This window comes from Coregonus clupeaformis, chromosome 33 (assembly GCF_020615455.1).
Source record: "Coregonus clupeaformis isolate EN_2021a chromosome 33, ASM2061545v1, whole genome shotgun sequence".
NCBI lineage: Eukaryota > Metazoa > Chordata > Actinopteri > Salmoniformes > Salmonidae > Coregonus > Coregonus clupeaformis.
This window is the reverse complement of record NC_059224.1, coordinates 35,785,450-35,811,580: the sequence shown is the minus strand read 5'-3', so window position 1 is coordinate 35,811,580 and position 26,131 is coordinate 35,785,450. Positions and strand designations below refer to the sequence as shown.

Sequence of the window (26,131 nt, the reverse complement as noted above, 5' to 3'; positions counted from 1 at the left end):
TGCCTCACGAGCTCTTAACTCAAGGTAAGGGACATTTAGCTTGCTTACATTCTAATTGATAAACTGATAATGAGCTCCAAACACAAATGAAAGCATGATGTTAGCATGAAATGTACCATCCCTTAGTGTAGCAATCAATATAAATGTATGCTGATCCACCGTAGCATCTGCTGCCTCAGCCATACTGGCAATCTATCTTCCACTCTTATTTATAGTTTCTCTTTATCTCGTCAAAATAACTTTTTCTATGTCATGATCATCAGAAAATTATCTTGTGATCTCCACAAAACAAATGTTATGTCCTGATCATGAGATAAATCAATTGGGATTTCTACATAATGAGGGAATTACTTTTGTATTCATATGTTCTCTCTGCATGTCCGTAATAATCCGCTTAATATGCGTATTTTCCAACCAATGGTGTGTTTCCACCAAATGGATTTGTTGCGGATTAAAATCAATGCGCGATGAAGCAGTGCACACCAAATGTAATTTTTCGCTTACATTTAAAAAAATCTACTTTACCAATATTTTTGTCACAAAAACGGTTGTGTTAAATAACAAATGTGCCTACTCTGGATTTGACACGTGCGCTCTAGCCAACAGCTCGCAGATACAGTTCAGGTAGGCTGTGAGGGTAGGCTAGTCTACATTAGATTATTATGGATAAAAGCGATAATATTTGTATTTGTCAAACGGCAGTCAAAAATCGATCATCATGTCACCAGAATAAGACACCTCGACATTTTTTAAAAAGGTGAACTTTCACCTTCCTGTGAAATTCATCATATAATTTATTTCATCAGTAGCCTAATAAACTGCATGGTATCCCAAATCATAGTGGGAGGACCACACACACCATGTCATCATGTGACTCCAAATTTACTTCGAGATTATGGTTATTATATCAATATTTGCGCATAAAGGCCTTTCCACCGCCATTTCTCGCATAATTAATTTAAGAGACACAGAAAGATCCCACCATGTCGAAAGAACAAATTATCTGTCGGCATTTATACAATTGTACCGTAACTTCCTGTTTCCATCACAGCTGTCATTATTTTTTTTTTATAGGATATGACTTTACTTGCATAAAAACTGGATGGAAACGTGGATAATGACACAGAGGCAGGTGCCTGTGAAAAGCTATAGGCCTACTCTCCCTTAGTGTATGAAGCCAAGGTGACATTTCTGAGCTCTGACTCACAGTTTACCTTAGGACTAATACTGGGCCTTAAAAAGACCCATCTACAGAGGCCTATCTGGAGGTACTACTCTATGCCAATCAAATAGTGCTGTCAGGGATTAAACAAATAAGGTTTCCGAAACAAATACAATGTCTTTGACTTGTAAATGAAGCCGTGTAGGTTGGAAATGGGGGGAAAAAATGTTTTTTTATACATGCGCTGCTCAGTAATCTTGTCCACCAGCCAGCTCTCTCTCCCTCTCTCTCTGTTGAACCTATATGGTAGCAATTGAGCCTGGGGACAAGGTTATCTCCTGTGTAATAACAATGTAATAAGAACAATTACACCACAGTTATTCATTCACCTTTTACATATCACACTTACTATGTAAAGTTTCAAAAAGATCAATCTTTTAATCACATCATATACAAAAACAAACCATCCACATGAACAAGTAGCGGGGGTTGGCTGAGGGGTTATGATGAGCGTTCCATTCTCCTTTCTCCAGGGCCCCAAGCAAAGGTTTCTCACAATTACCATAGTTAACTAACTCACAATAGACTCAAGAAGTAGGTTTAGTTTTCACTGCCCCCTGTAATGAAAATAGAATCAGAACTGCCTGAAGAAGCAGAGTGTTCAGAAATACTGTAATGTTGTCCCTTTCACCTCCAACTTAACAGGATGTCAGGTTGATTTTCCTACCTTTACACCACCTTTCCACCTTTGTCAAACATACCACAAGTCCATTGGAATCACATAAATAACAAGTACATGAAATTACAAAATTGACCTCTACACATGGAAATACTAGACCATCTTGCCTCTCACACTGCTGACACATAAATCATGAATAAGTAGGAGTTAGTAACTACTCTCGCAGCAGTTATGTAATAAGAACACTGACTGTTAACTGAATAAAACAGCAGTGGCATTGAAGTGAGCCCATAACATCACTCAGTAAAAGCAAACAGTCTGGAGTAAGTCCTTGGATGTCACCCAAATGGCACCCTTTCCCTATATAGTGCACTACTTTTGACCAGGGCCCTTAGGGCTTTGGTCAAAATAAGTGTACTACTGTATGTAGGGAAAGGGGTGAAATTTGGACACATTCCATGTTGAGACTATGAATCATATCGTGTAAAAAGACAGAGGACACTGCCATCTTGTTTTCCTTCTCTTTAATTCTCCTGATTTCCTGTATCCTAGAGAAGTTAACTTACATTTGCATTTCACCAGGACTAAAACACTAATTTGTCACCGTTAACTGAGAGAACACTTAAATCTCGCCCACCTGATACTAAAACCTGTTCACCTCAAGTGAGAAACACAGCCCACACAATATCCAATGTGAGAAGGATACACAAAAGCTAAAAAAAAAAAAAAAAAAAAAAAGATGGTGGAGAAAGAGACAAAGGGTATAAGGCAAGTTTGCATACGCCCATAATACAGTAATAGTACAATACTGCCATTTCATCATCGGGACCCATCCATCCCACTCCGCCTCAGACACAAGTCATCATAATACAGTAGAGTTGCATCCCAAATGGCACCCGATTCCCTTTGAAGTGCACTAAATAGGGAATAGGGTGCCATTTTGGACACAACCTAGGTCAATCCCAAAGCCACCCATCTATCCATCCCTTTTCCATGGTGTGGCCGCTGCTCAGTCTCAGTGCCATGTGACTGAATGAGAATCATCATCCCGCTCCAAAACACAGACAAACAGAGGCAGGTTGGTCAGGTTTGTCCGAGTTTGTTTGAGTCTACTCCTCTGTCCACCTCGCTCTCTCTTTATAAGTGGATTTAATACAGTGTTGGACAGTCCCCTGCAGTCCTCGGTGCTTGTCTCTCTGTGTATGCACCGTTAGCTGGTCTGGTTCTGCTTCATGTGGCCTTGGTCTTCTGGTTGTAGTTGCTGTCTGTGGAGGTGGAGTCCAGGTGGGAGAGGACGGGGGCCTGATGCAGGCCTTTCTGCTGCTCCTTCAGGCGCAGGTGTCGGGGCTTGACTGGCAGGGCTACGGCCAGGAGGACACAGCCAATGTGGACGCTGAAGTACCAGGACCTGGGAGAGGAGAGATGGGATGATTTAGGGATCAATATAAGAATCAGACAACTTTATTGCCATGCAGCAAATGTTGCAAGGAATTTCTCTTGGTGTTGTACACTGAAAGTTCACATCAACTATCACAACAAGTTCATTCAACTTCTCAGAAAGGGAACAAAAAGCTACTGTATAAAGAGAATTATTGTCAACATCAAATGTGTTTAATGCCCTCGACTATTCTCAAAGATCAAAAATCGAATCTCTAGAGCTTGCTAGCTCTATTCAGTCTAAATACACTGAACAAAAATATAACGTAACATGCAACAATTTCTTAGATTTGACTGAGTTACAGTTCTTAAAAGGAAATCAGTCAATTGAAATACATTCATTAGGCCCTAATCTATGGATTTCACATGACTGGGAATCCAGATATGCATCTGTTGGTCACAGATACCTTAAAAAAAAAGGTAGGGGCGTGGATCAGAAAACCAGTTAGTATCTGGTGTGACCACCATTTGCCTCATGCAGCATGACATCTCCTTCACATGAAGTTGATCAGGCTGTTGATTGTGGCCTTGTGGAACGTTGTCCCACTCCTCTTCAATGTCTGTGCGAAGTTGCTGGATATTGGCAGGAACTGGAAAAACGCTGTCGTACACGTCGATCCAGAGCATCCCAAACATGCTCAATGGGTGACATGTCTGGTAAGTATGCAGGCAATGGAAGAACTGGGACATTTTCAGTTTCCAGGGATTGTGTACAGATCCTTGCGACATGGGTCCGTGCATTATCATGCTGAAACATGAAGCGATGGCGGCGGATGAATGTTACGACAATGGGCCTCAGGATCTCGTCACGGTATCTCTGTGCATTGAAATTACCATAGATAAAATGCAATTGTCTTTGTTGTCCATAGCTTATGCCTGCCCATATATAACCCCACCGCCACCATGGGGCACTTTGTTCACAACGTTGACATCAGCAAACCGCTCGCCCACACGACGCTATACACTCTGTCTGCCGTCTGACAGGTACAGTTGAAACCGGGATTCATCAATGAAGAGCACACTTCTCCAGCGTGCCAGTGGCCATCGAAAGGTGAGCATTTGCCCACTGAAATCGGTTACGACGCCGAACTGCAGTCAGGTCAAGACCCTGGTGAGGACGACGAGCATGTAGATGAGCTTCCTGAGACAGTTTTTTGACATTTTGTGCAGAAATTCTTTGGTTGTGCAAACCCACAGTTTCATCAGCTGTCCGGGTGGCTGGTCTCAGACGATCCTTGAGGTGAAGAAGCCAGATGTGGAGGTCCTGGGCTGGCGTTGTGAGGCCGGTTGGACGTACTGACAAATTCTCTAAAAATGTTGGAGCCGGCTTATGGAGAACATAAAATTCTCTGGCAACAGCTCTGGTGGACATTCCTGCAGTCAGCATGCAAATTGCAAGCTCCCTCAAAATTTGAGACATCTGTTTACAAAACTGCACATTTTAGAGTGGCCTTTTATTGTCTCCAGCACAAGGCGCAAATGTGTAATGATCATGCTGTTTAATCAGCTGCTTGATATGCCACACCTGTCAGGTGGATGGATTATCTTGGCAAAGGAGAAACGCTAACTAACAGAGACGTAAACAGATTCGTGCACAACATTTTATAGAAATACGTTTTTTTTGTGCATATGGAACATTTCTGGGATCTTTTATTTCAGCTCATGAAACATGGGACCAACACTTTACATGTTGCATTTACATTTTTGTTCAGAGTATGTCTGTCAGAAGGACTAATGGTCCTCTACATTTCAGCGATAAATTAGCCTGTTGGTCAGAGGTTTAGATAAAAACACAATTGGTTCTTGCATTCCGTCCAAGGTCAAACTATGAATACTTTTTTTGACTTCAGTGAGGTAAAGTACTGTTCTCTGGATGTGTACCACATGGCACCCTATTCCCTATATAGTGCACTAATTTTGACCAGAGCCCTATAGGATGCCATTTAGGACAGAGACATAGTTTCTGGCCACTCACCTGTAGAACTTCATAGAGGGCCCGACAGACAGCAGCACAAAAGGCACCACAGTGTAACAAATGGCAATCTGGGTGCCCGCCCACGTGATCACATCATACACTAGCTTGTGTGACGGCGAGCCCAGGAAGTACGGCCTCACGTTGTGTCTCATCTGGAGAGAAAAAAGAACCAAAGCAATGAATTCATTGGAGCAAAAGAAGAAGTGAGACAATAAAATGTACAACAAAAGGCCCTTCTAAATCTGCCCTTAACTCTCTCCCTCGCCAAGTTCACATTTCCCATATCGAAGGTTGCGTCCCAAATGGAACCCTATTCCCTATATAGTGCATGGTCCCTGGTTAGAAGTAGTGCACTATATAGGGAGTAGCATACAATTTGGGATGCAGGTAAGAGTACATTTTTCAACTGGACTTTCTCTCTCAGCTCATCCATCAGCGGTGATCTGCCTCGGTGAGTCTCAAAGTGACTCAGGTGATGCTCCATTAGCCTGATTCCTGCCCTGTCTGCTCTCCATCTGTCTGTCTGGCTGGCCTGTTAGGAACACCTTCCTAATATTGAGTTGTTTTTTGCCCTCAGAACAGTTTCAATTCGTCGGGGCACAGACTCTACAAGGTGTCGAAAGCGTTCCACAGGGATGCTGGCTCATGTTGACTCCAATGCTTCTCACAGTTGTGTCAAGTTGGCTGGATGTCCTTTGGGTGGTGGACCATTCTTGAAACACACGGGAAACTGTTGAGCGTGACCAGCAGCGTTGCAGTTCTTGACATACAGGTGCGCCTGGCACCTACTACCATACCCCATTCAAAAGCAGTTAAATCCTTCTTTAAACTGTCTCCTACCCTTAATCTACACTGACTGAAGTGGATATTAACAAGTGACATCAATAAGGGATCATAGCTTTCACCTGGATTCACCTGGTCACTCCATGTCATGGAAAGAGCAGGTGTTCCTAATGTTTTGTACACCCATAGGGACCAGGGCTCTGGTCAAAAGTATTGCACTATATAGGGAGCCATTTGGGATGCAGATCCAGTCTCTAATAAATATGCTACTTCATTCAGGCTTTCAGAGCACAGTGAGTCTCCATGGTGGACTAACTATGACTGATCCCCACACTGATGATGCAGAAATAAAGAACGATCAGGTTGAACATGGCTTTTTGTTTTATTTCTAATGGGAACGGAAGGCCATCAGGATATATATGGTGATAGCTGAAGTCATTGACATTCAGAAAAAATGTCATTTGTTTAAGTGAATCACATTTTTTTAAAATCGGTGACTTTGAAAAGTTTAGGGCTTAGTGAGTCCAGACAGAAACAGGCTTGAGTGATAGAGAAGCCGGCCCGTATCCGAGTCTCAGCGTTTGTTTTAGAAGAGGGAGATATGGAAAATGAGAGATATACAGAGAAAGTGAGAAACATAAAGAGACACAGAGAGGTCTGTGTGTTTTGGAGAGAGCGACAGACAGACAGACACACACCCACAGAGACAAGAGAAAGAGACAGTACTCACGGCGCGTGCGGCCAGTGTGACCACGATGCCGGTGAGGAAGGTAAGGTAGTATCCAGGGTAGGCGCCGTGCCACATGGCCGACAGGATGAAGGTAGCCGCCGTGGGGTTGTAGGGACAGCGCTCGTAACACACCCTACGCACAGACAGACAGACAGAGAGAGAGAGAGCACGGATGCTATGGATTTCTATTTCTTCTGCATCCGTTGATACCAACCATCAGTCTGTGTGATTAACGGGGCTGAGCTAGAGTGGTGTTTATAAAACAAGGGCGGATCCCAAAGGGGCCCGGGCCAGGGTCTTTTTACAAAAACGTCTGTAGAGTCCGAATGGTTTGAGCTACAAACTATTAAAAGCCATCTATGAAAAGCTGAGACTCTCACGAACATGCAGCTTTTGCTCTAGGACGCTCACAGGCTAAACAAGTTGTTAGAAGGTAATTGGTTCTTCTACATAGAATATCATAGGAAATCCCAGGACATAGTGTCTATAATACTATAATAAACTCACATAGTTGCTGTCACAAACTCCACACAGTTGTCACTGAATAGTTGGATATTCATTTCTCACTGAGCAAACAATTTCTGTACCTACAGCATTGATATACATTTTTATCAGGTTTTTGCTTTGGCAGACCTTTTTGTGTGTGACATTTGTCAATAAAACTCATGAATTCAACTGTTTATGTCAAATTGTTTTGTGTTCCACTTGTAGCCCTGGTTGTCCTGAAAATAAAATGGTAAAACAATTCATTGTGAGGCTAAATATATAGGCTGTACATTCAGATAAATTAAAGTCAGATAAATGAAAAGGCGATTTTTGCTGGGGTCTCAGGACTGATAGGGTTAATGGAAACTACTGTTAGTACTAACAGAATCCACTAGGTGGAATACTTTTAGACAGACAAGTCCCCAGTGCTTTGGCTATAGGTGCATCCACAAATTATTTAGGGAACACCTCCCATTAAATAAGAATAAAGCCTAAACTGTAATTACAATGTATTTAAATAGTATGTACAATGTGGCTGCAAGCTGGTGTTGATAAGAGAAAGAAATTGACTAAATTACACTCCTTGTGTCTTTACCAATTACAGACCAAGCCTGGTTTCTTTATCTCTGTACCTTTTGAGCCAATGTGCCGTCTGTATATTCCAATTGTCGAGGAACATCTTGAAGCTGGTTGCAAACTGGAACCAAGGCAGAGAGGGGAAACATCAGTATACAGTAACTTGAGCTTGTATTAGAGTTATGAGAAACATACTGAGACATGAACGAAGACAATGGCCCAAAAATCGAACCTCAATGTCCATTATCCTCAGATTGGAGATGAGATCCCAACGTGGTGAGCCGTCGCTGTTGTATCCGTTGAACCCAAAGCCTGCTGCGTTGTTGATGGCATCGGCTGTTCAGAATGAAAATACGTGCTTTTAGAAAACACCATCTCCTCACATGTCCCATCTGCACCGTAATCAATTAATCAATTGTATTTTATACAGCCCTTCTTTACATCAGCAGTTGTCACAAAGTGCTTAACAGTTACCCGGCCTTGAACCTAAAGAGCAAGCAAAGCAGAAGCGAAAGCACAGCGGCCAGGAAAAACTCTGTAGAAGGACGAAACCTTGAGAGGAACCCAGCTCAGAAGGGATGTATTGCATCCACAAATTGCACCATTTATTAGTGATGATAATATCATTATAGACATGAATTTATGTTACTAACATCAGATCATCCATCATCCTAACAACAGCGTATTTATATGAAAGTGAAGGACAATACATCATGTTTATGACCAGTAATGTGAAGCACCATATTACATCATATTTCCTTTGTGCTCCTGCAGAAAGCAGTGTGGAACAAGACAATGAGGCCGTGCATCCGTGCTCTCTGTGTGTGTGTGTGTGTGTGTGTATACAGAGAAGCACTGAGTGAGTCCCACCTCTACCTGCTTGTTATCACCATACTCTCACACACCTAGCTGCAAACAAACACACGCGCCTTGTTGCAAACACTTCCATTATTAATTCAGCACTCCTCTCATGTGGACAGTACAGACCCTAAGAATAACAAGGCCATATTTTGAATATTGGCGAGGAGAAGCTGCATTTCTGACTAAGTCAAGGATGCTACATCCATTGGAGATTTATCAAATACAACTGGCTCATTAACAGTCAATGGATTCAGCTAAACTAAACTTCTGATCAAAGTTGGACTGATCTCATCACCTTTAAAGCTCATCTGTTCTCAGTCTGGGAGGGGTTACTTGTCAACATGGAATAATGGAGGATATTACAGCTAAGAATTGTTTTCAGGGTCAATCCATGAAAACAAGCCTAAAGATAAGAGCTTTACTATGGAAAACTGTCTACGGCTACGCGACTCTTCTTCCAAAAACGATTCTCCTTCCTTCTCACACACTCCCCATCATGGATTTGAAAGTGATGGATTGGTTTAAACATTGGCTGAAGGACAAGTGCGCACTTCGAAAGAAGGATGGAGAATCAGACGGCAGCCTATGGAAGAGAGAGAAGACCCACCCAGCGTCCAGACGAAGTAGTACTTGGGCCGGGTGGTCAGCATGGACAGGTAGAGGTAGACCACCTGGGTGTAGAAGGGTGTGGTGGCGATGAAGTCGTCGTCGATGTTCCGTTCCACAGGGAACACTTTACACACGGACAGGAAAACCATGAGGGAGAAGAAACAGGTGGCCAGCTTACGGACGACTTCAATCTGAGGAATGGGAGGGGGGGAAAACGTCAGCCCATAAAAACACTGTGTCCCAAATGGAACTCTATTCCCTATATTGTGCACTACTTTTGACCAGGGCCCTATGGTCAAAAGCAGTGCACTATATAAGGGAATAGGGTGCCATTTGGGACACAGCCTCCTTAAACTCACATCAGCTATGTATAATTGAGAGCTTCATAAGAGACAAAAGACAGCGATATGTTGCTGTTCCTTCAGTGAATAGGGAATACTGTGCATTTACTACACAGCAATGTTGTCCTCTTAGAAAGAAAGTTCCAGACAAGCATTGATAATAGCATGTTTTAAAAGCAGAGCATGCTGCCCATTTGGTAACTTTCCAGAACATCAGTGTCATTTGAGACCCATGCTTACGTTTGGGGAGGGGTCAGTCTGTTTGTGCCTGCCATTGGCCTTCCCATTGGTCTGCTGGTCTCTATGGCGACAGCAGGGCGTGCCCTCAATGAAGGCGATGTAATCGTTGTAGGAGCATGTGGGGCCGGCCAGGATGCCCATGAAGTTACAGTTGTAGCTGAAGTACTCAAGCAGACTGGGCATTCTCCTACAGGGGAGGATGGAGGAGGCACAGATACAGTCATTACAGGGGAGGATGGAGGAGGCACAGATACAGTCATTACAGGGGAGGATGGAGGAGGCACAGATACAGTCATTACAGGGGAGGATGGAGGAGGCACAGATACAGTCATTACAGGGGAGGATGGAGGAGGCACAGATACAGTCATTACAGGGGGAGGATGGAGGAGGCACAGATACAGTCATTACAGGGGAGGATGGAGGAGGCACAGATACAGTCATTACAGGGGAGGATGGAGGAGGCACAGATACAGTCATTACAGGGGAGGATGGAGGAGGCACGGATACAGTCATTACAGGGGAGGATGGAGGAGGCACAGATACAGTCATTACAGGGGAGGATGGAGGAGGCACAGATACAGTCATTACAGGGGAGGATGGAGGAGGCACAGATACAGTCATTACAGGGGAGGATGGAGGAGGCACAGATACAGTCATTACAGGGGAGGATGGAGGAGGCACAGATACAGTCATTACAGGGGAGGATGGAGGAGGCACAGATACAGTCATAATGCAGTCATTACAGGGGGAGACAGTCAGAGATAGTGACAACTGTGACACAAAGAAAGGGACTCACAGAGACCATCACAACACAGTCGCCCAGTCATTACAGTGACAGTACAGACTGTGATACCGACTGATACAGGCATAGTTAGAATCCCCAAAGACTCGCTCCTCCTCTCTAAAGAGAAACAATGTAACTAAAGACATTTAAATAACCTTTTAAAAGAGCTACATGAAATGCCTAGGCCTAGAGACTAGGGGTCGATTTTGGAATTCAGCAACTATAGAGCCAGTCAGAGCTTCCTTACATGCTCATACAGGAAGCAGCCATTTTCTGCTCAAAAGAACAAAAACATATGTGTAAAACATACTTTATAGCCAGGATCTTCTGATTTGGAGTCAGCTGCTCCTCTTTCCGGCACATTCCTGTTGGGGGGAGGGACGCAGAGAAGAACACATATGTAATGCTTGCTTTTGATCAGGGTGGTTTGTGTTCAAGTTCATTCAAAGATACTCACTTTGACTTTCCAATGTATTGGAATGAAAACATTTCATAACAGTATATATGGTTGACAAGGGTGAGGCCACCATTCCCTGCCCATAGACTTCATCCCAGAGAGAGGCAGTGGTCTGAGAAGTCAGTGCTGTCCTGTCCTCTCCTGTGACTGTCCAGTATGGGTAATGACATCCGTTAGGTCCCAGTGCTCTCTCTCGCCCTCACTCTTTGCAGGTCCCTGCTGATCTAAAGGCTAATTAACAGACACTAAATTGACTACCAGAAAGTTTGGAGCCCTGTTGTCTCGCCAACCCCGCAGCGTTTTGTCTTGTTGCACGCCGCACACCGGGGATGAGGCGACCGGAGGGAAGTGGGCCGAATAATTCAGAGTTGTTTATGGCGGCCATTACGCTGATAACAAGATAAGTACAGCTAATTAGCTCACAATATTACAGCCTAATGCCTGCTAGGGACTGGAGCCACATGTGACACAGGTCATCCCTGTGTGTGTGTGTGTGTGTGTGCATGGAAAGCTATTTATTTTGATAGAGCTATTGCTCCTTATTCTCTCGAACACATAGTTTCTATCCTGCTTTCTTCTTCTATTTTACTTTTGGTCCGAGGGTTATCAGAGTACAATAGAAACAGTGTCCTCAAACGCACTGAGAAGTGAGAATGCAACCTTATGATCCGACTCCTCCACATTTCTATGGAGAAATGGAGTAAGTATGTGAGATATTCCAGCGATGTGGTGGCAGTAAACATGCCATAACATTGTAGGTGATGTGAGGGATATCCCATGATGTTACTAGTGCATAACATCTCTCTTTTGGTCCATCTGACATCAGAGGAGGAGACAGGCTTATATGATTAATCCAGAAATATATTCTCAATGTCTGGTTTGAAGGAAAAAAAGCTCCTTACTTACCATCGTGGATTTCAAACGTCAAGCTGGTGATCTTCTGTGTTATCACCATCATAGGCCTATGGAGAGAGAGGGAGACAGAGAGTAACAAAGAGGAAGAGAGGGAGAGGGACAGAGACAGTAAGATAGAGAGTGAAAGTGTAAAAGAGAATAGGGGGAAGAGGGAAAACAATGAGTGATCATAAGCAAAAAGCTATAATTAGGCTATAAAGCTGTCCCATGCCTTCATGCATGGTTTCACACAATCCTCCAACACAATGTTACATGAAGACATCGGGGCATTGTATTACCGCACTCAAGTCTTACCCTGTGAAGTCAGCAGAGTACATGCCATAGTCGAAGACGTACACACGCGTGATCTGACAGAAGCTTAGATACCCCAGGGCCACCACCAAACAGTATCTGAGAATAAAGACAGACAAAATCACTATGTAGCTCACTACTAGGGCTGGGAATTGCCGAAGGACCTCTCGATACGGTATCAAGACGTTTACACAGATCAGACACGGACAGAATTGTATTAGCTTGGTTTCAAGGATGTTTAATTAAATAATAAACAAAAGAGAAAATAATAGGTCTCCTCCGGGAGACCTCCTCCGGGATACCGTCTTCTTGGCTCCGGAGTCTTGCTGTATCCTGTGGGGAACAAAACTGAGCTCCCTCCGTTATCTCTGGTACTGAGCACGACTATACGGGAGTAACCTCTCTTCCCCAGTCCCCACTCCAGTGTGCTGCCCTTCTGGCAGCGTTATGGGACTCGTCCAGCTGGTGAGCAATCAGCCCCTTGATTACTCACCAACCACAATCAGCCCCAATTAGTCCTGGCCGGAGAGCCCGTCGAGACCTGGCACGTCCAGCAGAGGGAGCCATTGCCGCGTGACGTAGACACCGTCTGTCACCAGGCCTCGATGAGTCTCCCCCTGGTGGCTAACGGGCTGTACGCCACACACGATACTTAGTTGCCGATACGATATGTATTGCGATTCTCACGATGCTATATGTATTGTGATTCGATACTGCGATTTTATTGTGATTTGATGTTCCAAACATATTGTTCACTATATGTCTGCTGCAGAGAGATGAGGGAAAGCATGAGAAAACGAGTTTTGATCATTCAGGGAAATAAAAGTACTGAAAACATGTTGGCTCACTATTTAAAAAGAAGACGGAGAACAAGCTATAGGATGAAAAATACCTGCGTTTTGCCGCAGGTACAACCAACTAGCGCAAGCAAATACCTACAAATTGAAATTTGGAGTCAAATATCAATATAATATTGTCCAAAAATAATATTGCGATAGGTAACTAAATATTTTTTCCCGCATCACTACTCACTACTGTAAGCTAGTGTACATCTACAGTGGGGTCCGAAATCATTGACACCCTTGATAAAGATGTATTTTACTTGGCAGGGAGTTTAGAACAAGATGCATGGAGCTCCAGAGGTCACAAGGTCAATGTGGGCCTGCATGGATGTCAGCAGGGAGCAATAATGACTGTATAAAATAAATCATTCAAATACTGAGCTATATTGTATGAATATGCTTCTAACCACTTCTACATTAATGTGGATGCTACCATGGTTACAGATAATCCTGAATTAATTGTGAATAATGATGAGTGAGAAAGTTAGAGGGTCAAAGATCATATCCCAAAGACATGCTAACCTCTCACCATTACCAATAGGATGTCTTTCTCACTCATCATTATTCACAATTCATTCAGGACTATCCGTAACCATGGTAGCATCCACATTAATGCAGAAGTGTTTAGAAACCATATTATATTCTTATTTACAATAAAAGTGACTCCAAAATGACACAATACATAATTTACCATTCATTTCTATTCGGCACAAAATAATAAAAACAACCAAAACGAACTGCAAATGCATCCAACAAGTTTGTAGAGTCACAAGCTTGATATAGTATTTGTGTGCTAGGAAATCTGGGACCAAATACTAAACTTGACTACTTTATTTATAAGAATCTTTAGGGGTGTCAATAATTTGACCCCTACCTTTTAGAGAGAGAAAAAATTATTACTTGTTAAACAAAATCGCTTTCTCTGAACAATTGTATTAGTATAAAATAATATAAATGACGCTTTTTTTCCGCATACAATATAGCTCAGTATTTGAATTAGCTATTTTATACAGCCTCCATTTACAATCTTCCACATCCGTTCATCAAATATTTCGTAAAACAATTGTCCGGGTTGTGAGACCAGCAAATAGATGCATTGATTTGCTTCTTAATTAATTCCTTCAGTGTTTAGTTTATTATGATCGCCATTAGCTCATGCATATGCAGCAGTGCTGATGTGTAAAGTGTGCAATCATCAGCATACATAATCATTTTAGCTTATTGTAAGACAAGTGGCAAATCATTTGTAAAAATAGAGAAGAGTATTGGCCCAAGGCAACTGCCCTGGGGGATACCGCACTGCCCTGAGGGATACCGCACTGTACATACAGTTGAAGTCGGAAGTTTACATACACTTAGGTTGGAGTCATTAAAACTTGTTTTTCAACCACTCCACAAATTTCTTGTTAACAAACTATAGTTTTGGCAAGTCGGTTAGGACATCTACTTTGTGCATGACACAAGTAATCTTTCCAACAATTGTTTACAGACAGATTATTTCACTTATAATTCACTGTATCACAATTCCAGTGGGTCAGAAGTTTACATACACTAAGTTGACTGTGCCTTTAAACAGCTTGGAAAATTCCAGAAAATGATGTCATGGCTTTAGAAGCTTCTGATAGGCTAATTGACATCATTTGAGTCAATTGGAGGTGTACCTGTGGATGTATTTCAAGGCCTACCTTCATACTCAGTGCCTCTTTGCTTGACATCATGGGAAAATCAAAAGAAATCAGCCAAGACCTCAGAAAAAAAATGGTAGACCTCCACAAGTCTGGTTCATCCTTGGGAGCAATTTCCAAACGCCTGAAGGTACCACGTTCATCTGTACAAACAATAGTACGCAAGTATAAACACCATGGGACCACGCAGCCGTCATAGCGCTCAGGAATGAGACGCGTTCTGTCTCCTAGAGATGAACATACTTTGGTGCGAAAAGTGCAAATCAATCCCAGAACAACAGCAAAGGACCTTGTGAAGATGCTGGAGGAAACAGGTGCAAAATTATCTATTTCCACAGTAAAACAAGTCCTATATCGACATAACCTGAAAGGCCTCTCAGCAAGGAAGAAGCCACTGCTCCAAAACTACCATAAAAAAGCCAGACTACAGTTTGCAACTGCACATGGGGACAAAGATCGTACTTTTTGTGGTCTGATGAAACAAAAATAGAACTGTTTAGCCATAATGACCATCGTTATGTTTGGAGGAAAAAGGGGTTTACTTGCAAGCCGAAGAACACCATCCCAACCGTGAAGCACAGGGGTGGCAGCAAAGTGCTCTGGGGGTGCTTTGCTGCAGGAGGGATTGGTGCACTTCACAAAATAGATTGCATGATGAGGAAGGAAAATTATGTTGATATATTGAAGCAACATCTCAAGACATCAGTCAGGAAGTTAAAGCTTGGTCGCAAATGGGTCTTCCAAATGGACAATGACCCCAAGCGTACTTCCAAAGTTATGGCAAAATGGCTTAAGGACAACAAAGTCAAGGTATTGGAGTGGCCATCACAAAGCCCTGACCTCAATCCCATAGAAAATGTGTGGGTAGAACTGAAAAAGCGTGTGCGAGCAAGGCGGCCTACAAACCTGACTCAGTTACACCAGCCCTGTCAGGAGGAATGGGCCAAAATTCACCAAAAATGTATTATGGGAAGCTTGTGGAAGGCTACCCGAAACGTTTGACCCAAGTTAAACAATTTAAAGGCAATGCTACCAAATACTAATTGAGTGTATGTAAACTTCTGACCCACTGTGAATGTGATTAAATAAATAAAAGCTTAAATAAATAATTCTCTCTACTATTATTCTGACATTTCACATTCTTAAAAATAAAGTGGTGATCCTAACTGACCTAAAACAGGGAATTTTTACTAGGATTAAATGTCAGGAATTGTGAAAAACTGAGATTAAATGTATTTGGCTAAGGTGTATGTAAACTTCCGACTTCAACTGTATCTGATGTTTGAGAAGCTTCCATTGAAGAATACTATGAGTTCTATTGGATAAGTAACTCTCCAAAAATGTGATGGCAGGTGATGTAAAGCCATAACAAGTGATTTTTTTCAATAACAAATTATGACCAATAACATCAAAGGCTACACTGAAATCTAACAATACAGCTCCAACTATCATGTTATTATCCATTTATTTTAGTCAATCATCAGTCATCTTAGTCAGTGCAGTACAAGTTGAGTGCCCTTCCCTATATGCATGCTGAAAGTCAATAGTTCGCTTGTTCTTTGAAAATAGCATTGTATTTGTTCAAACACAATTTTCTCCATCAGTTTACTAAGAACAGGCAGCAAACTGATTGGTCGGCTGTTAGAGCCAGCAAAGGGTGCTTTACTATTTTTAGGTAGTGGAATTACTTTAACTTCCTTCCATGCCTGGCAAATAGGGGTGGCAATACAGTCTGCTACCATTCTCAATAGTTTCCCCATCTAGGTTGTCTATACCTGGTGGCTTATTATTGATGGATAATCATCGTTTTTCCACCTCTCCCACGCAAACTTGACCAAATTCAAAACATCAAACCTTCTCTTTCATTATTAGATCTTCAATACACAAATATGATTGTTCACTGTTCAAATGTTATTTCACTTCTCAGTTTGTCCACGTTACCAGTGAAATAAGTCATTGAAATGATTGGCTATATCAAAAGGTTTTGTTATAAGTGACACATCAACTTCAATGAACGATGGAGATTAATGAGGTTTTCTGCCAATAATCTCATTTAAGGTGCTCTAAAAAGTCTTGTTCAGCATAATTTATTTGAACCATAACATTTTTCAATTCATCATCGATCCAGGGGGCTCTAACAGTTCTCACAGTTAGTTTCTTAACAGGTGCATGTTTGGCAACAACTGGCAAGAATAATGTTACAAATACTCCAACTTATGCATCTGGATTCTCCTCCTTATACACGTCAGACCTACAAAAGAGTCCTGAGAAAACATTTTGTATGATCTCTTATAAATAACTTTAGGCCCTGCCTTTGGTACTTTGGCTTTTCTTGATATTGCCACAATGTTATGTTCACTACAGCCAATGGAAACGGATATTGCTTTAGAGAAATGAGTTAAGATATACACTGAGTATACAAAACATTAAGAACACCTGCTCTTTCCATGACAGACTGACCAGGTGAATCCAGGTGAAAGCTATGATCCCTTATTGATGTCACCTGTTAAATCCACTTCAAGCAGTGTAGATGAAGGGGAGGAGAAAGGTTAAAGGATTTTTAAGCCTTGAGACAATTGAGACATGGATTGTGGATGTGTGCCATTCAGAGGGTGAATGGGCAAGACAAAGTATTTAAGTGCCTTTGAACAGGGTATGGTGCTAGGTGCCAGGCACACCGGTTTGTGTCAAGAATTGCAATGCTGCTTGGCTTTTCACGCTCAACAGTTTCCCCTGTGTGTATCAAGAATGGTCCACCACCCAAAGGACATCCAGCCAACTTGACACAACTGTGGGAAGCATTGGAGTCAAAATGGGCCAGCATCCCTGTGGAATGCTTCCGACACCTTGTAGAGTCCATGTCCTGATGAATTGGGGTTGTTCTGAGGGCATAAGGGGATGCAACTCAATATTAGAAAGGTGTTCCTAATGTTTTGTACACTCAGTGTATAGGAAATAGGGTGGCATTTGGGATGCAACCTGGGTCCAGCTGCTAGACTGCACAGATAACGTTCTGCGATTGGCTTGCGAGGCTACGTCAGCCGACATAGGCTACATCAACTGCAGCGGTGTATCTGATCTGCACATGCCAGCACAAGCCTACCTCTATGCTTATGCATAAGTGAAGTGAGTTCGGAGAAAATCTGAAAGTATGCATCTTAGAAATAGTTTTCACATACAAACGTTATATGTTCTAACTCAGAATCAAATAGGCTTCCCCAAAATAACATGGTCACCGTGGTAGAACGTTTATTTATCAAAATCCCATCAGGTAGCCTGATTTCAGATGTGTCATGTAAACGATATTTTTTGGAAAATCTTTCTTCTTGCAAAGCATGTAAACGTTTAAATTGAACTATTGTATTAATCTGACTATTCACAATAATCGTATTATTATGTGCATACCCAGTGCCTGCCGTGTTCCTATTGGTCATTCACCGGGATCCGCTCGTAACACCAGCCACACTACACGATAAAGGCTCAACATTTCTGACACTGCCAGAACATTGTCAGAGCCTACAACCGCACGTAGTGGTACTTCAAATCGCAGACTTAGACCCTGTCACACTGAACGAGACAAAATGTCCGACAATCGTTTACGACCTAAGAATTTACCCACTACATGGACATTTTGTCTGGGATGGCAGAATCGTGGCATAAGACAGCTAAAATCGTACCGTCTGTACAGGCCTTAAGATGACAAAAGACGAGGTCTCCATGGAGACAGAGCTGTTGAGCATGGGTATCATAATCATCCCGTAATCATCCCAGAAGGACGTAGAGCAGCTCATCTCTGTCAGTTAGTCAGTCAGCCAGCCAGCCAGCCAGTCACTCAGCCAGTCATTCAGTCAGTCAGCCACACACCTGCTCCTGTGGTCGCATTATTGAGCAGAGCGGAGGATTTAGTGGGTGCTCTGTGTTGCTCCGTGTTGATCTGTATGCACTAGCTTAAAGCTTGGTATGTCCTTAATTGGCACATCTCTCTCCATCTCCCTCTCTCAGCCTCATCTACACCTAGCCTACCCTCTCTTTCTTACGGCAAAATCATGGCATAAAATGGCTGAAATCGTACCGTCTGTACAGGCCTTAAGGTGGCAAAAGACGAAGTCTCCATGGAGACAGAGCTGTTGAGCATGGGTATCATAATCATCCCATAATCATTCTAGCAGGACGTAGAGCAGCTTGTGTCGCTGTCATTTAGTCAGCCAGTCAGTCACTCAGCCAGGCAGCCAGCCAGTCAGTCAGTGAGCTAGCCAGTCAGCCAGCCATCCAGTCAGGCAGTCACCCACCTGCTCCTGCTGTCTCATTATTGAGCAGAGCGGGGGATCGAGCGAGTGCTCTGTGTTGATCAGTACGCACTAGCTTAAAGCTTGGCATGTCCTTAATTGGCACATCTCCCTCTCTCATCCTCATCTACACCTAGCCTACCCTCTCCTTCTTACTTCCTCCCTCGCTCTCGCTCCTTATCTTTCACACCCTCTTCCCCAGTCTCTTTCACCCTCTCGCTCTCTCTTTTCCTCCCTCCCTCTTTCCTCCCCTCCCTCTCTGGCAGTGCTCTTAACTCAGTAAGGCAGCACAGTGGATAGTGGCCCTGTTACTCCCAGACAGCCTCCCAAAACACACCCTATTCCCTATTTAGTTAACTACTTTTGACCAGGGCCCATAGGGGGTGGAAATAGGGTGTCATTTGGGACACACAGCCTCTAAATCATCAGAGAGGAGACGATTATATCCCACAGCCTGCACAGTCCATACACATGCACAACACACACACATCCCCATAGGAAGAGAGGAAATGTGTGTGTGTGTGTGTGTGTGTGTGTGTGCGCACGCTTGGTAGGGAAGGCATGTCAAGTCTCAAGGAGTACACCACACTCTCACAGTCTTCACACACACACTCCATGGCGATGACTCATGCAGTCAAGCTCCCTGCAGACTTCGATGGTCAGGAAGGAGAGACTAGGGCGGAGGGGGAAGGACAAGGAGAGAAGGGAGGAGAGAAGAAAAGGAGGAGACCACTAGCTCTTTCAGCACCGCTGTGAGAACCTTTGACTGTGCTTGTGAACGCACCTGAAGACACCTCTGGGCTATATCAGCCAGACAGCTACCACCATCCCTCCTCGTCCTCCTACGCTGACGGAGCTCTCCTCCAAGATAATCAAAGGAGGAGTCATGCAAAACATTTTCAAGTCAATGTTGGAGGCATATGTGCTTTAGTTTACAGATCAATCTAATTTCTCAGAGGGGAACTAAGGGAAGGGAAAAAAGATTGTTGTGGCCCCCTCGTTTTTGGCAGAGGCCCAAGATAAGTTGCGAGCCAGGCAATGGTTGCATCCCAAATGGCATCCTATTCCTTATATAATGCACTGCTTTTGACCAGGGCCCATAGGGTGCCAGTTGGGACCCAGCCAATCTCTTGCCCACACATCTGGAGAGAAAAAAAAAAAATGCTGCCCTGTTCATTCCTCATTTTCCACCGTAGTATCAATTGAACATCAAAGTAATTGATTAGGCAGTGAAATTAGTATTCTCCACAATTAGTTTCCTATGGGCATGTAGATGGGTGCTTCAAGTAGGCCTTGTTAGCAACCCCACAGAGAGGTGCCCCAGCTGGGCTAGCAGAGGAGAGAGACGAGGGGTGAGCTGGAGTAGGCTCTTATGCATTGATGCGCTCGTCTGAAAACAACTGGTGCCTCGAGGTAGGTGATGGATGCAGCCAGCGATAAGACACAGGAGGCCAAAGGGGAAATAATAATTGGAAGATGTTATTACAGTAATCACGAAGCCAGAGAAAAAAATAAAAATGTCCGCCAACAGCTGGTGAGCAACAGGACATAATGATGGCCATGATGGCCTCCTCTCCCCATCATCATTATCTCCAGGTCAGCTTTCAATCCCTCATCAGGGATGCATCCCAAATGGTACCCTATTCCCTATATAGACTTAATTTATTCTACAGGAGCCGCCAGCCAAGACCACTCCGTTAAGTATTCCGTCGCCTGCTGCTGTATGTAGGGAGCCTGGCGTTAGCATGCCGCGGTTAGCGCTAACAGACAGATAATTACAAACTGTGGGACAAGGCCACTCAAACGCACGCACGCACACACAAAGAACTTTATTACACTTTTACTGCTCCAATTACTACTTTCCAAGGGAAGGAGAAGTCCAAGGAGCAATCTGTTCCAATGACCTCTCTGCATGTACCAGTTAGATATAAATAGGACAAATTAAAGAGGGCGGGCTGTGGTTAGCACATGCAGGTCAACTCCCGGAGATTGAATTCTGTAGATTGAATTCTGAGAAGTAAAGAAGTGGCTGATGGGAAACATTGTGTATGATATGGAATGGCGCTGTGAGACAGTAGATAGCCAGTACATGATCATCTCACACCCCCAGCCTCTCTCCCCTGACCTAGCAGTAGCAAGCATCAGGGGACTAATGGAAGTGTTCTGGGTGGAAGTGTGTGTGTGTTGGAGGCCCTCCCTCCTCTTTTAGGTAAGCTCTGATTTATGTCTGGGCTCTCCTGGGGGTTTTGAACATTATTGGTCCAGCAGCACCAACAGTGGCCGCTCTGGAGGCAGTGCAGCAGGACATCTGCACATCATCATTCAGACAGGCCTTCAGAAACTACTCTCACCCTGGACCACACACACGCGCCAGCACATACACAGACCCATACACACACGCAGAGGACTTACTTGTGCATGTGTTCCACTCCTGTCAGGATCATGATGCCATAGGTGAGCCCACTCTGAACCAGAAAGTGGAGCGCATACCTGAAACACAGAGAAGAGATGAACGGTTTATAATCAATCACACACACACACACACACACACAATATCCACTATTTCTCCTCTCCCACGATGTCTCAATTTCCCTCCACTTCTGTCCCTCTTCCCCTCCATCCTCCCTTTCTCTCACTCCATCCTCCCTGTCCCCTGTGCCATTTGCTATATAAATCAGACACATTGACCCATAACTGACCCGTAATCATTACCCTGCAGCAGAGACAGAAAGAGGTCTATTTCTTCACCCTTTTTGTAAAACATGCACCTTACATCGGATCATATGAAACTTGCTCTGTAAACCTAACTTCATATAAAACGTTTTCATATGGTCTATGATTGGTTTCTCTCTTTTCATGGTCAGAGTCCTTTTTCAGTGTTATGATATCCGTCACATCTTAGCTTCAGAAGCTTGTGCATTCAACACGTGTGCTTGTTCTGCGATGTATTCTTCAGAATTATACTGAAGCAATTGTTGATGTCTTAAAAAGGATTTGTTCTAGCTAAGATTCTCTTGTAAAATATATAATGAAATGCATTTCTCATACATGGCAGAACTATTTTTTTTTTTAGATAGAAAGACGAGAAAGAGTGTTTAGCAACAATCTGTGAATAGTCCTGGAGTGTTTTTTTTTTCTCAAATGAAAGCACCCAAAAATATACAGACTTCATCCAGTGTCCAGAAAAATGGATTGGCAGTATAGGTACGTGTGGAGGTCCTGGGTTGGCGTGGTTACACGTGGTTTGCGGTTGTGAGGCAGGTTGGACGTACTGCCAAATTCTCTAAAATGACATTGGAGGCAGTTTATGGTAGTGACATGAACATTAAATTATCTGGCAACAGCTCTGGTGGACAATCCTGCAGTCAGCATGCCAATTGCACGGTCCCTCAAAACTTGAGACATCTGCGGCATTGTGTTGTGTTAGAAAACTGCACATTTTAGAGCGGCATTTTACTGTCCCCAGCACAAGGTGCACCTGTGTAATGATCCTGCGGTTTAATCAGCTTCTTGATATGCCAAACCTGTCAGGTGGATGGATTATATTGGCAAATGAGAAATTCTCACTAACAGGGATGAAAACAAATTTGTGCATAACATTTTAGAGAAATAAGGTTTTGTGCGTATGGAACATTTTGGGGAAATTTTATTTCAGCTCATGAAACATGGGACCAACACTTTACATGTTGAGTTTATATTTTGTATTCAGTGTATGTATGTATGCATGTATGTATGTATGTATGTATGTATGTATGTATGTATGTATGTATGCATGCATGCATGCATGCACGTATGCATGTACGTACGTATGTGCAGTTGAAGTCAGAAGTTTATATACACTTGGGTTGGAGTCATTAAAACTCGTTTTTCAACCACTCCACATATTTCTTGTTAACAAACTATAGTTTTGGCAAGTCGGTTAGGACATCTACTTTGTGCATGACACAAGTAATTTTTCCAACAAATGTTTACAGACAGATTATTTCACTGTATCACAATTCCAGTGGGTCAGAAGATTACATACACTAAGTCGACTGTGCCTTTAAACAGCTTGGAAAATTCCAGGAAATGATGTCATGGCTTTAGAAGCTTCTGATAGGCTAATTGACATCATTTGAGTCAATTGGAGGTTTACCTGTTGAAGTATTTCAAGGCCTACCTTCAAACTCAATGCCTCTTTGCTTGACATCATGGGAAAATCAAAAGAAATCAGCCAAGACCTCAGACATTTTTTTTTTGACCTCCACAAGTCTGGTTCTTCCTTGGGAGCAATTTCCAAACGCCTGAAGGTACCACGTTCATCTGTACAGACAATAGTATGCAAGTATAAACACCATGGGACCATGCAGCCGTCATACCGCTCAGGAAGTAGACGCGTTCTGTCTCCTATAGATGAACGTACTTTGGTGCGAAAAGTGCAAATAAATCCCAGAACAACAGCAAAGGACCTTGTGAAGATGCTGGAGGAAACAGGTACAAAAGTATCGATATCCACAGTAAAACGAGTCCTATATCGACATAACCTGAAAAGCCGCTCAGCAAGGAAGACACTGCTCCAAAACCGCCATAAAAAAAGCCAGACTACGGTTTGCAACTGCACACTATAGTTTGTTAACAAGAAATGTGTGGAGTGGTTGAAAAACGAGTTTTAATGAGCCAACCTAAGTGTATGTAAACTTCCGACTTCAACTGTATATACTGTATTCTATACTATCTATTGCATCTTAGCCTATGCCACTCTGATAATGACATTGCTCATCCATATATTTATATATTCTTATTCCATTCCTTTCCTTAGATTTGTGTGTATTAGGTTTTTGTTGTGGAACTGTTAGATATTACTTGCTAGATATTGCTGCACTGTCGGAACTAGAAGCACAAGCATTTCGCTACACTCGCAATAACATCTGCTAACCATGTGTATGTGACCAATACATTTGATTTGATTTGGCCACCACGACACAGCGCGTGGAACCTGACAGTGTGTGCGGGTGCGTGTCCCCATGTGTGTCGGCAGAGAGACGGACTCACCAGCCGAAACAGAAGAGAGCAAAGTAGAATCCCAGTAGCGTGGCAACCACATGTCTGACGAAGGGACTGGTTTTACTGGGGTGGAGATAGAGACGGAACCCGAAGGCTGTCAACAGGGCAAACAGCTGGCACACCACGAAGTTCACCTGGAGAAAAGAGAGGGGGAGAAAGGAGAGGGAGAGAGAGATGCACAAATTGTTATTTTGTTATGGGATGGCATTTGTTCATTTTCAGAACCATAATGTAGTTGTATAAAGTTAGGTAAGTCTTAACATACAGATCTTTAGCCGGGAAATTGGGATTCATTTAAAGCCCCTTCAGATGATAAGATCAGAAATCAAAATGTTAACAGTGTGGGTTCGATATGACTTGCAGTAAATTACTGTGAAGATAATACTTTCACAGAGATGTCTGAACAATGATAAGCAGCACTAGCAGATCCTTTTATATTCCTATCCCCAAAGCTTCTGACAGAGACAGGAAGACAAACTGGGGTCCAGCGTGGCTCAGTTGGTAGAGCATGGCGCTTGCAACGCCAGATATGTGGGTTCGATTCCCATGGGGTATGAAAACGTATGCACTCACTACTGAAAGTTGCTCTGGATAAGACCATCTGCTAAATGACTAAAATGTAAATGTCCCAAATGGTAGCTATATTCCCCTACAGAGCACTACTTTTGACCAGAGCCCTATGGGCAAAATAGTTAAATTTGGGACGCAGACAGTGCAAGATTAAGCTTCTTGCTTACAGCAGAGACAATCAATCGCTTCCTGTTATTTTTCTTGAAATCTAAAAGGCACAACCTAGATGAGTCAATGTCTTAAGTAGTTGAACATGTTATCACTCCAACATCGTGAAATTGACAAACTGACACGTTTTTATTTGAGTCAAAAACAACTTTATATCAAAAGGAGTGCCTTTGATTTGTCGGCCTGCACGTGCGCAGTTCGGCGCAAGATGGTCGTTAGCCCCGATGACGTGTTTCTGCGCATGAGCTTAGCTTGTCAACATCATCATGACATTGCCTACAAGTGTGATCAGGGATTTCTTATTGGAGAAGCAGTTTATGCCTTCATACTGTATGATCTTTGCTCAGCCAGCTAAAGGCAGCTGCTTCATGGCAACAAATCAATTGATTTAATTATAATGTTACTAGCTACAGTGGCCAGATAGCTAGAGTAGTAAATCATTTAGTGTTGTGTGCTTTGTGCTGCACTTAAAACCCCATTCGTGTCATATGAAGTGTGTGACTGCCTTGCTCAGTTAGCAAGCTAAACTAATAAGCTAGTGCACATTATCAAACATAACAAAAACAATCCCCTTTCAAGCACAACACTCCTTAGTTAGACGTAAAGGATGTCAAAAATTAAAAATAAAGTATTATGCAGTTTTAATGATGCAAATGGTGGATTAGACTGGAAAAAGTGCCCTATTTTTTTCTTTTTTCTTGTCACTCCTGTCAGCTCCTCCAAGTGGAGGTCTGTGCTCTCTGATTGGCTCGAAGTCAAGTTGTCGGCCACTGCCGAGCATTGCGATTCTACAAGTAGAAACAGCAGTTTCGTCGGTACTAGGTTGGTACACAGCAGGTACGTATTTTGTTCTAGCAAGAGAAGGAACGGCCTCCTACTGTATCGGCAGTCTATTGGCAATCAGATTCTCTGTGTGTTTCCTGCTTAACGTTTGGAAAGAAATAGCGCCCTTTGTGCACTTCCGGTAATACCGTATACCCCGGTATGGTACAGGAATGGTATGAAGGTAGGAAAATCTGGATACCGCACAACCTTACAACCACACACACATTATAGCCTGGTTAAACCATACTGAATGTGCAGAGCCTGTGGCTAGCGGTAACACTCCCGGCATAAACTCATGTACACTCCTCACTACACTGTAGACCGGGGTTCAATTACCCACTCCAACCTGTCAATCGGTTTCTCCATCCCCTCTGTCATTTCATAAC

At 43.1% G+C, this 26,131-nt stretch overlaps 1 protein-coding gene across 1 annotated transcript in view; it reads right to left on the bottom strand.

Moving 5' to 3' along the window:
* Positions 1-1,577: 1,577 nt before the first annotated feature.
* Positions 1,578-26,131, bottom strand: part of mboat2b (membrane bound O-acyltransferase domain containing 2b) — a 54,671-nt gene continuing 30,117 nt past the window's right edge. The window contains exons 2-13 of the mRNA XM_045210264.1: positions 24,171-24,316; positions 21,552-21,629; positions 12,330-12,425; positions 12,027-12,082; positions 10,974-11,028; positions 9,880-10,066; positions 9,297-9,489; positions 8,061-8,164; positions 7,885-7,949; positions 6,767-6,899; positions 5,254-5,405; positions 1,578-3,249 (exon numbers count right to left, since the gene is read on the bottom strand). Coding sequence (XP_045066199.1) covers positions 3,072-3,249; positions 5,254-5,405; positions 6,767-6,899; positions 7,885-7,949; positions 8,061-8,164; positions 9,297-9,489; positions 9,880-10,066; positions 10,974-11,028; positions 12,027-12,082; positions 12,330-12,425; positions 21,552-21,629; positions 24,171-24,316 — 1,443 coding nt within the window. The 3' untranslated portion in view covers positions 1,578-3,071. The remainder of the gene's footprint in view (positions 3,250-5,253; positions 5,406-6,766; positions 6,900-7,884; positions 7,950-8,060; positions 8,165-9,296; positions 9,490-9,879; positions 10,067-10,973; positions 11,029-12,026; positions 12,083-12,329; positions 12,426-21,551; positions 21,630-24,170; positions 24,317-26,131) is intronic.